We start from the raw sequence: 13,201 nt of genomic DNA, 5'->3' as shown, positions 1-13,201 counted from the left end.
CCCCATAAATACAGAAATACAATATATTACAGCTTTAGAAATATTACAGATAAATCCATCATTTAATTCCTATCCTATCAGTGTTATACAGGGGGCAGTGGGGCAGCCATGACTTGTTCAGTCCCAGATGACGGACATTGTGATGTCATCATTACCCAACAAGGACCAACGTTCTATAGTTGACGCTTTATTCTCTGGACATTCAGTGCGGTTTACCTTTCATAGGAGAAACAGCGATTTTGTGGGAGAGAGAGATATATTAGTATTTCTACAAATCTTTGTAGAATTTGGGTTGGGTAGAGGGGTTTGGGGGAAAATGAGGGGAAAACGGAAGGCCTCCAAGGATTTGGGAGCAGAGGAGGATGTGGAACAGCAGACACCAGCGATCAAGCTGAGAAAGATGGAAGAATCCAACCTGGGGGAGACTTCTAGGACCAAGACTTCTCAAGATGAGGACAAGTTGTCCCCAAAAGAGAAGCTAAAAGACTTCACATTCCACCGAGAGCTCGGGAGCGGAAACTATGGGAAGGTAATGTGACCAAATTATAAATGATATTATATTCCATGTAATGATCGGAGAACATCAGAAGATTATGTGGGGGGGGGGGGGGGAGCTGAAGATTCAATCACAATAAATTCCCATTCAGGGACCACATTGCAGTCACTGTATTGTAGCTACTTGTCAGTCCTGGATTTTATAACCTCAGGGCTGGAATGAGATCTGGTTTTGTTGGATTTGGTTTTTATATTGATCGGTAGATTTTCTGGTGGATCCAATAGTCGTCCAGCACCGGCCTTTTCTGTGGCCCTCGGGTCCCTTCTGATATTCAGCTTATTCTTCCCTTAGATATAAACTTTATTTCATATTGACATAAAACCAAGAGGTTAAAGTATAAAATACAAGTTAATCCCCAAATTATTCCTAATCCAAATCCCATATTTTTCTTCTTCCATTTGATCAGTTTTCCCCATTGATCAGGTTGTGTTTGATAAGATTTTCTTCCTGACGCCTCCATGTAACACAATATCTGTGTCTCTTGTACATCACACAGGTGCTGCTCGCATCACACGCTGCGCATAAGGCAAAGGTCGCAGTAAAAATTGCCTCAAAAAAAAAAATTATTGAGGAGGAGCCAGAAAGCGCCACCCTGGAGAGAAGGGTACTGGAGATGGTGGAGGCCAGTCCATTCTTCACCCACCTGCACCAAAGCTTCCACACCAAGGTAACCTGGTCCTTATATTATACTGTCTGTCCTCACTACTGATATATACCTATGGATATTGGACACTGTATGGACTGAACAGTATTAGTCCTGGAGATTATATTTTCTATTATTAACCCTTCACAGGTTGGCAAATCTTATAGATACCATTATTATATATGTCTATGTACTAGCATGGTCCTTGGGGTATACAGTGTATACAGAGATAGATAGATAGATAGATAGATATGATATATATGAGATAGATATGTGATAGATATATAGATAGATAGATAGATAGATAGATAGATATGAGATAGATATGAGATAGATAGATATGAGATAGATAGATAGATAGATAGATAGATATGAGATAGATAGATAGATAGATAGATAGATATGAGATAGATATGTGATAGATAGATAGATAGATAGATAGGTAGATATGAGATAGATATGTGATAGATATATAGATAGATAGATAGATAGATAGATAGATAGATAGATAGATAGATATGATATATATATGAGATAGATAGATAGATATGAGATAGATATGTGATAGATATATAGATAGATAGATATGAGATAGATAGATAAAGATAGATATGATATAGATAGATAGATAGATGTGAGATAGATAGATAGATAGATAGATAGATAGATAGATATGAGATAGATAGATAGATAGATATGAGATAGATAGATAGATAGATAGATAGATAGATATGAGATAGATAGATAGATATGAGATAGATAGATAGATAGATAGATAGATAGATATGAGATAGATAGATAGATATGAGATAGATAGATAGATAGATAGATATGAGATAGATAGATAGATATGAGATAGATAGATAGATAGATAGATAGATAGATAGATAGATATGAGATAGATAGATAGCTAGATAGATAGTGGTTGTCATTTCTATGATGCTGATAAGTCCCAATTTCTCTCTTTGGAACAGGAGCTCTTATATTACATCTTAGAGTATATTGGAGGAGGCAGCCTAAAGGACAAACTGGAGTCTACAGGGAAATGTGATGAGGAGACAGTGAAGTAAGGAGCATAGAAAGTGTATGAGGAAGTGACCGGATAGTGATATAGTCTGTGAATGAGAGGAGACCATATGTACAGGAATATTATTAGTTATAGATCGGAAGTTTAACTCCTTGAGGACACGGACTATTTTAGTTTTGCATTTTGTTTTGTTTTTCCTCCGCGCCTTCTAAGAGCCAGAACTAATCTTTCCATCCACAGACCCATATGAGGCCTTTTTTTTTGTGGCGCTGTGATCTGTAGTATTAATTCACTTTTGTACATATGTCAATTTTTTATAATTTTTTTGATGTGACCAAAAGGAAGCGGACGCTTTTACGTTTACACAGTTCAGTGTACAGGACCATTAACAATATATTCTGATAGTTTGGACATTCACACATGCACTGCCACAGTTTTTGGGTAAATTAGGAAAAAAGTGTGATTAAAATGTTATTGGGGGAGGGGCTTATTTTTTATTTATTTTTTTAGCATTTATTTTACACTTTCTATGTCCCCATAGGGTACCATTTATAGCAATCATTAGATTGCTTATACTGTTCGTGTTATACATAAAAAGTGTAAAATAAATGTCTAAAAGAAATGTCCAGACTTGTCAAAGGTTTATATTGCAACCCCAGGTGATCAAAGAAATTTGTCTCCATGACCATAGACTAATAGAGGGAATGAGTCGGACACATAGGGGGAGATTTATCAAAACCCGTCCAGAGGAAAAGTTGCCCAGTTGCCCATAGCAACCAATCAGATCACTTCCTTCATTTTGCAGAGGCCTTGTTCCTTGTTAGAAATGAATGAAGCGATCTGATTGGTTGCTATGGGCAACTGATCCTCTGGACAGGTTTTGATAAATCTTCCCCATAATGTTTTAACTATTGACCTGCCAGATATAAATGGATGTCTCTGGCTTCTAGTGGTCACAGTCTCTATAATAACTTTATAGCCTACAATACACTTGGTGCAGGGTCGTCCATGGTGCTGACCCCAGGGGTTTTATATTAAATCATTATAGGGAGATATCGACCACAGGCATCTAATGTGGTGTCATTAAAGTCAATGGTTAGATAGTTATTAAGGCGGATTGTTATTATTTATACAGCTCTTTGGTACCAGGGCACTGTACATATGATAAGGGATAAAATATATAACACAAATGTAAGTACAATGGATGTGATAGAGAGTAAATGACTGATATAGAGGGAGAGAGGGACCTGTCCACAAGAACTTACAATCTACAATGAGAGGGAAGGGAACAGTAGGTGAGGGGACAGCTGTCGTCTGGGAGAAGTTAGGGAAGCAGCTGTCCCTAGTGCAGTGGCAGCAGGGTTATTGTCGTCATAGGATTGTCTGTAGAGATGGGTCTTCAGGTCACTCTTGAAGGTCTTGATGGTGGATGAGATTGGTCGGGGTAGTGAGTTACAGTGTATGGGGGAAAGTACAGGAGAAATCTTGTAGACAGTGGTGAGAGGTGCCCAGGAGGTAAGAGCACAGGTGGAAGTCTTGTGAGGATCGGAGGTTATGTGAGGGGTGGTATCGGGAGGTCACGTCAGAGATGTATAGAGGGGACAGGTTGTAGATGGCCTTGTATGTTATGGTGAACAATTTAGACTGAATTCTTTGGCGATGGGTAGTCAGTGAAGGGACTGGCCAATTGGAGAGGCACAAAGAAACGAGGAGAGGTGGGTAAGTGGGGCAGCAGAGTTGAGGATAGATTGGAGGGGAGCCATGATGTCTGATGGAAGCCGCAGAGGAGGATGTTGTAGTATCCCAAATGAGAGATCAAGGACATGAACCAATAGTTTAGTTTAATCAAAGTTGAGGACTCAGCGGATCTGAGAAATGTTTTTAATGTGAAGCGGCAGGAGGTGGTGAGGGTCTGGATGTAAGGTTAGAAAGACAGGTAATGGAAGTAATGACAAAAACCGCACTACTAAAGAGTGTAAGTGATCATATGTAACATATCAAAGGCAAAATATGCATTATTTATAGTGAGTGAGTTGAGCAGAACTGTGGATTAGGATAAAATAGTGAACACTGATATGAGCGTACTGTGTATCTGCTCATAGCAGTCATTGGTTTATAGACTATGGACACTTATGATATGGAACAAATGGTTATTACATTAGTGGTTACCTTGAGATATCAATGTTGTCTTCAATCTATGATCTGTGTTCCTCCATTTATTATAGCACCTCCTAATATTTGGTTTACAGCTCATTCTTACATTCATCTGAAGCCACACAGAGACTGGAGGAGGATCACAGGTCCCAGATCTTCCTCCTCCCCCTTCACTGGTGGAATATAAACCAATTATACACATTATATGACCACTAATACACAATATTATAAATGATGAGATTGTAGTTGATAAGATTCTCCTCAGAGCCGCTGCAGACACCTTAGAGAACAATGTAAATAGACGTCTCAATATTCTGCTGGGATTCTTGTGAGGGACATCAGCTTCTAGAAAAGAAATAAATCCACTTCTATCCTCTTCTCTCTCCATTAGATTCTATGCGGCTGAGCTGATCAGTGGAATATCATATCTCCATTCCAAGCGAGTAATACACCGGTACGTAGATCCCCATCCCGAGACCTCTCACCTTATATACAGTATATTATACCTCTCACCTTATATACAGTATATTATACCTCTCACCTTATATACAGTATATTATACCTCTCATCTTATATATAGTATATTATACCTCTCACCTTATATACAGTATATTATACCTCTCACCTTATATACAGTATATTATACCTCTCACCTTATATATTGTATCTTACACCTCTCATCTTATATACAGTATATTATACCTCTCACCTTATATACAGTATATTATACCTCTCATCTTATATATAGTATATTATACCTCTCACCTTATATATAGTATATTATACCTCTCACCTTATATATTGTATATTATACCTCTCATCTTATATATAGTATATTATACCTCTCACCTTATATATAGTATATTATACCTCTCACCTTATATATTGTATATTATACCTCTCACCTTATATATTGTATATTATACCTCTCACCTTATATATTGCATATTATACTGTTCACCTTATATATTGTATATTATACCTCTCACCTTATATATTGTATATTATACCTCTCATCTTATATATAGTATAGTATACCTCTCACCTTATATATAGTATATTATACCTCTCACCTTATATATAGTATATTATACCTCTCACCTTATATATTGTATATTATACCTCTCACCTTATATATTGTATCTTATACCTCTCACCTTATATATTGTATATTATACCTCTCATCTTATATATAGTATATTATACCTCTCACCTTATATACAGTATATTATACCTCTCACCTTATATATAGTATCTTATACCTCTCACCTTATATATTGTATCTTATACCTCTCACCTTATATATAGTATATTATACCTCTCACCTTATATATAGTATCTTATACCTCTCACCTTATATATTGTATCTTATACCTCTCACCTTATATATAGTATATTATACCTCTCACCTTATATACTGTATATTATACCTCTCACCTTATATATAGTATATTATACCTCTCACCTTATATATAGTATATTATACCTCTCACCTTATATACTGTATATTATACCTCTCACCTTATATATAGTATATTATACCTCTCATCTTATATATAGTATATTATACCTCTCACCTTATATATAGTATATTAAACCTCTCACCTTATATATAGTATATTATACCTCTCACCTTATATACAGTATATTATACCTCTCACCTTATATATAGTATATTATACCTCTCACCTTATATAAAGTATATTATACCTCTCACCTTATATATAGTATATTATACCTCTCACCTTATATATTGTATATTACACCTCTCACCTTATATATTGTATATTATACCTCTCACCTTATATACAGTATATTATACCTCTCACCTTATATACAGTATATTATACCTATCACCTTATATATTGTATATTACACCTCTCACCTTATATATTGTATATTATACCTCTCACCTTATATATAGTATATTATACCTCTCATCTTATATATTGTATATTACACCTCTCACCTTATATATTGTATATTATACCTCTCACCTTATATACAGTATATTATACCTCTCACCTTATATACAGTATATTATACCTCTCATCTTATATATTGTATATTATACCTCTCACCTTATATACTGTATATTATACCTCTCACCTTATATATAGTATATTATACCTCTCATCTTATATATTGTATATTATACCTCTCACCTTATATATTGTATATTATACCTCTCACCTTATATATTGTATATTATACCTCTCACCTTATATATTGTATATTATACCTCTCACCTTATATATAGTATATTATACCTCTCATCTTATATATTGTATATTATACCTCTCATCTTATATATTGTATATTATACCTCTCACCTTATATACTGTATATTATACCTCTCACCTTATATATAGTATATTATACCTCTCACCTTATATATAGTATATTATACCTCTCATCTTATATATTGTATATTACACCTCTCACCTTATATATTGTATATTATACCTCTCACCTTATATACAGTATATTATACCTCTCACCTTATATATTGTATATTATACCTCTCACCTTATATATAGTATATTATACCTCTCATCTTATATATTGTATATTATACCTCTCACCTTATATATAGTATATTATACCTCTCACCTTATATATTGTATATTATACCTCTCACCTTATATATAGTATATTATACCTCTCACCTTATATATTGTATATTACACCTCTCACCTTATATATTGTATATTATACCTCTCACCTTATATATAGTATATTATACCTCTCACCTTATATATTGTATATTATACCTCTCACCTTATATATAGTATATTATACCTCTCATCTTATATATTGTATATTATACCTCTCATCTTATATATTGTATATTATACCTATCACATTATATATTGTATATTATACCTCTCATCTTACATATTGTATATTATACCTCTCACCTTATATACAGTATATTATACCTCTCACCTTATATATTGTATATTACACCTCTCACCTTATATATTGTATATTATACCTCTCACCTTATATATAGTATATTATACCTCTCATCTTATATATTGTATATTATACCTCTCATCTTATATATTGTATATTATACCTATCACATTATATATTGTATATTATACCTCTCATCTTACATATTGTATATTATACCTCTCACCTTATATATAGTATATTATACCTCTCATCTTATATATAGTATATTATACCTCTCACCTTATATATAGTATATTATACCTCTCATCTTATATATAGTATATTATACCTCTCACCTTATATATAGTATTTTATACCTCTCACCTTATATATAGTATATTATACCTCTCACCTTATATATAGTATATTATACCTCTCACCTTATATATTGTATATTATACCTCTCACCTTATATATAGTATATTATACCTCTCACCTTATATATAGTATATTATACCTCTCAACTTATATATAGTATATTATACCTCTCACCTTATATATAGTATATTATACCTCTCATCTTATATATTGTATATTACACCTCTCACCTTATATATTGTATATTATACCTCTCACCTTATATACAGTATATTATACCTCTCACCTTATATATTGTATATTATACCTCTCACCTTATATATAGTATATTATACCTCTCATCTTATATATTGTATATTATACCTCTCACCTTATATATAGTATATTATACCTCTCACCTTATATATTGTATATTATACCTCTCACCTTATATATAGTATATTATCCCTCTCACCTTATATATTGTATATTATCCCTCTCACCTTATATATTGTATATTATCCCTCTCACCTTATATATAGTATATTATACCTCTCACCTTATATATAGTATATTATACCTCTCACCTTTTATATTGTATATTACACCTCTCACCTTATATATTGTATATTATACCTCTCACCTTATATATAGTATATTATACCTCTCACCTTATATATTGTATATTATACCTCTCACCTTATATATAGTATATTATACCTCTCATCTTATATATTGTATATTATACCTCTCATCTTATATATTGTATATTATACCTATCACATTATATATTGTATATTATACCTCTCATCTTACATATTGTATATTATACCTCTCACCTTATATACAGTATATTATACCTCTCATCTTATATATTGTATATTATACCTCTCATCTTATATATTGTATATTATACCTATCACATTATATATTGTATATTATACCTCTCATCTTACATATTGTATATTATACCTCTCACCTTATATATAGTATATTATACCTCTCATCTTATATATAGTATATTATACCTCTCACCTTATATATAGTATATTATACCTCTCATCTTATATATAGTATATTATACCTCTCACCTTATATATAGTATTTTATACCTCTCACCTTATATATAGTATATTATACCTCTCACCTTATATATAGTATATTATACCTCTCACCTTATATATTGTATATTATACCTCTCACCTTATATATAGTATATTATACCTCTCATCTTATATATAGTATATTATACCTCTCACCTTATATATAGTATTTTATACCTCTCACCTTATATATAGTATATTATACCTCTCACCTTATATATAGTATATTATACCTCTCACCTTATATATTGTATATTATACCTCTCACCTTATATATAGTATATTATACCTCTCACCTTATATATAGTATATTATACCTCTCACCTTATATATTGTATATTATACCTCTCACCTTATATATAGTATATTATACCTCTCATCTTATATATTGTATATTATACCTCTCATCTTATATATTGTATATTATACCTATCACATTATATATTGTATATTATACCTCTCATCTTACATATTGTATATTATACCTCTCACCTTATATATAGTATATTATACCTCTCATCTTATATATTGTATATTATACCTCTCACCTTATATACAGTATATTATACCTCTCACCTTATATATTGTATATTATACCTCTCACCTTATATATTGTATATTATACCTCTCAACTTATATATTGTATATTATACCTCTCCCCTTATATATTGTATATTATACCTCTCCCCTTATATATTGTATATTCTACCTCTCACCTTATATATATAGTATATTACACCTCTCATCTTATATATTGTATATTATACCTCTCACCTTATATATAGTATATTATACCTCTCACCTTATATATTGTATATTATACCTCTCACCTTATATATTGTATATTATACCTCTCACCTTATATATATAGTATATTATACCTCTCACCTTATATATTGTATATTATACCTCTCACCTTATATATTGTATATTATACCTCTCACCTTATATATATAGTATATTATACCTCTCACCTTATATATTGTATATTATACCTATCACCTTATATATTGTATATTATACCTCTCACCTTATATATTGTATATTATACCTCTCACCTTATATATTGTATATTATACCTATCATCTTATATATTGTATATTACAGCTCTCACCTTATATATTGTATATTATACCTCACACCTTATATATTGTATATTATACCTCTCACCTTATATGTTGTATATTATACCTCTAATCTTCTATATTGTATATTATACCTCTCACCTTATATATAGTATATTATACCTCTCACCTTATATATTGTATATTATACCTCTCACCTTATATATAGTATATTGTACCTCTCACCTTATATACTGTATATTATACCTCTCACCTTATATATAGTATATTATACCTCTCATCTTATATATAGTATATTATACCTCTCACCTTATATATAGTATTTTATACCTCTCACCTTATATATAGTATATTATACCTCTCACCTTATATATAGTATATTATACCTCTCACCTTATATATTGTATATTATACCTCTCACCTTATATATAGTATATTATACCTCTCACCTTATATATTGTATATTATACCTCTCACCTTATATATTGTATATTATACCTCTCACCTTATATATAGTATATTATACCTCTCACCTTATATATAGTATATTATACCTCTCACCTTATATATTGTATATTATACCCCTCACCTTATATATTGTATATTATACCTCTCACCTTATATACTGTATATTATACCTCTCACCTTATATATAGTATATTATACCTCTCATCTTATATATTGTATATTATACCTCTCATCTTATATATTGTATATTATACCTCTCACCTTATATATTGTATATTTTACCTCTCACCTTATATATTGTATATTATACCTCTCACCTTATATATTGTATATTATACCTCTCACCTTATATATTGTATATTATACCTCTCACCTTATATATTGTATATTATACCTCTCACCTTATATATTGTATATTATACCTCTCACCTTATATATTGTATATTATACCTCTCATCTTATATATTGTATATTATACCTCTCACCTTATATATTGTATATTATACCTCTCACCTTATATATTGTATATTATACCTCTCACCTTATATATTGTATATTATACCTCTCACCTTATATATTGTATATTATACCTCTCCCCTTATATATAGTATATTATACCTATCACCTAATATATTGTATATTATACCTATCACCTTATATACTGTATCTTATACCTCTCACCTTATATATTGTATATTACATATTTAACCTCTTATTTTGTATCTTATGCAGAGATTTAAAACCTGAGAATATCCTGATTAACAATGATGGACACCTTAAAATCGCAGACTTTGGTCTTTCCACAATTTTAGAAAAAAATGCCAACAGTGCCCAAGGATATGCAGGAACACTGGAGTACATGGCCCCTGAGGTGAGTGCTCGCAGTGCGGCCCAGGACTGACGGGAGAGAAGTGCAGGGTTTTATGTTGTTTTTGACATTTCTATCTTTCTCTGCCTCTTATGTTGGATTTTCTGTAATTGTTGGTTGTTATTCATTAACACAAGAATTTTTGATAATTTATCTATCACTCTATGACATGGAGTAAATGACAATCTGTATGTAAATGTTTATACAGATTATACTTTATTCCTAATAATACAGAACAATGATCCAGATTAGCAGGTGAATTATTTTATGGATCTCAGATATTCAGCTTCATATAAAGCTGGAGATCCGATACCCGATGTTATATCTAAGGGTAATATTGTACATCCCATAATCACTAGTAGATCACAGTACAGTTTGGCATCTCCATATATAGCTGAGCATCCATTCAGATGTATCATTCAGTAAGAATATACATTCATTATCCATTTCCTTTTCTTAGATGGTTTCCAACAAGAAATATAGCTTCGGTGTGGACTGGTGGTCCTGTGGAGTGATCCTGTACGAGCTCGCGACCAGAATGTTACCATTCCAAGCTAAGACACCAGCGGCATTAAAGAGAAAGATCCTTAAGAGTCATGTATCGTACCCGGGGGACATGAACCCTGAACTGAAGGATCTCATACAGCAAGTGAGTATGGACGATCATCACTGTTGTTGGGACAAGAGAAATAATTATTATTGTATATAAGAGCGTTATAATAAAGCCGGGCTCTATGGCATTTATTGTAAAATCAAAGCATTATGGGGTCTGGGAGTTCACCTCAAAGTTTCTCTGTAGGTGACAAAGAATTAATAGAATTTGAAGATAAGGAAACATTGAAGTGGTGAGTGAGTTATAGTAATAGCAATGTTACTGCATCTTGTGCCAACAAATGTGAAGCCTGAGCCTAAAGGACAGAAGTGACCTATATATATTCCCCACAATAATATCATCACCCATAAAATGTCTCCGATATTATAATAACATATGATTATTTATTCTTCTATTGTTCTTTTTTACAGCTGTTAAAGAGAGATCCCAATAGAAGGCTGAATGAAAACAACATCCGCCATCATGAATTGTTCCGGGATGTAAACTGGACACAAGTAGACGCCTGTCGTCTCCATCCACCAAACCATCCATGCCAGGTAAATATTCTGTAGTGTATTCTTCCCATATACTCCTATTATTTTCCATGAGAAAACCAGCAGCAGAACTTATCCTTTCTCAACTAAGGTCAATAGAGAAGAATTATAGTTAGAAAAACCTTTAAGACATCTTCAGAACAAGGAAATAAAACATAAAATGTTCCCAAATCTGTTTTCTGGTTTACATTATATAAATGTTTTTTTTTATTTTTATTTTTTTGTAGATGTCATTAGAAGAGGAGGCTACTAGTAATGAAATCCTACTACCAGAGGAGACCAACCTGCCAGGAATATCCTCAAATGAGCAAAAATTCTTTAAAGGATTCTCATATACAAGCGCAGCATGGAAAACCTGATCTAATGAACAGTAACACAAGCCAAGCCATTCCACCTGTGTTATAAAATAAAAAATCCTTCTAATGATAAGGAATGAGGGAACTTTCAGAAAATGCTTTATTCTGGTCAAACTAGTTTGACGCTAACCGGCAATGTAATAAACCCCTGAACACATTTATAACACTACCTAAGAGCTCTTAAGCCCTGTATAACACTACTAGGAATGTATTCAAGTATTTTTAAACTGGGTACTCCAGTGGAAACATTTTTGTTTCAAATCAACTGATTACAGAAAGTTAAACATATTCATAAATTACTTCAATTAAAAAATCTTAACCCTTCCATTACTTATCGGCTGCTATGTACTCCAGAGAAAGTTGTGTAGTTCTTTCCAGTTCTGACCACAGTGCTCTCTGCTGACACTCTTTTTATTATAAAAAAAAATACAAAACTTATCCAATACAACAACAAAAACAAGCTTAACCAGCTGTAATATAAATCAAAAACATAACCCTACCTAACCGGCCAGCCCAGCTTTACAAAACAAAAAGAAA

At 31.9% G+C, this 13,201-nt stretch overlaps 1 protein-coding gene across 1 annotated transcript; it reads left to right on the top strand.

Moving 5' to 3' along the window:
* Window positions 1–228: 228 nt before the first annotated feature.
* On the top strand, window positions 229–12,956 carry LOC130277377 (uncharacterized). Its single transcript, XM_056528031.1, has 8 exons — window positions 229–529; window positions 1,053–1,223; window positions 2,174–2,265; window positions 4,772–4,834; window positions 11,027–11,165; window positions 11,623–11,811; window positions 12,186–12,311; window positions 12,536–12,956. The coding sequence occupies exons 1-8, from the start codon at window positions 317–319 to the stop codon at window positions 12,665–12,667; spliced, it is 1,125 nt and encodes a 374-aa protein (XP_056384006.1). The 5' UTR covers window positions 229–316; the 3' UTR covers window positions 12,668–12,956.
* Window positions 12,957–13,201: the final 245 nt, after the last annotated feature.

This window comes from Hyla sarda, chromosome 6 (genome assembly GCF_029499605.1).
Source record: "Hyla sarda isolate aHylSar1 chromosome 6, aHylSar1.hap1, whole genome shotgun sequence".
NCBI classification, from domain to species: Eukaryota; Metazoa; Chordata; class Amphibia; order Anura; family Hylidae; genus Hyla; species Hyla sarda.
Note: the sequence above shows the minus strand (reverse complement) of the source record. Positions and strands in the feature narration are given on the sequence as shown.

Coding starts and splice junctions, on each gene's coding strand:
- LOC130277377 (XM_056528031.1), top strand. CDS start 317: ATGAGGGGAAAACGGAAGGCCTCCAAGGATTTGGGAGCAGAGGAGGAT. Junction 2,266..4,771: donor TGTGATGAGGAGACAGTGAA/GTAAGGAGCATA, acceptor TCTCTCCATTAG/ATTCTATGCGGCTGAGCTGA. Junction 11,812..12,185: donor TGAAGGATCTCATACAGCAA/GTGAGTATGGAC, acceptor TCTTTTTTACAG/CTGTTAAAGAGAGATCCCAA.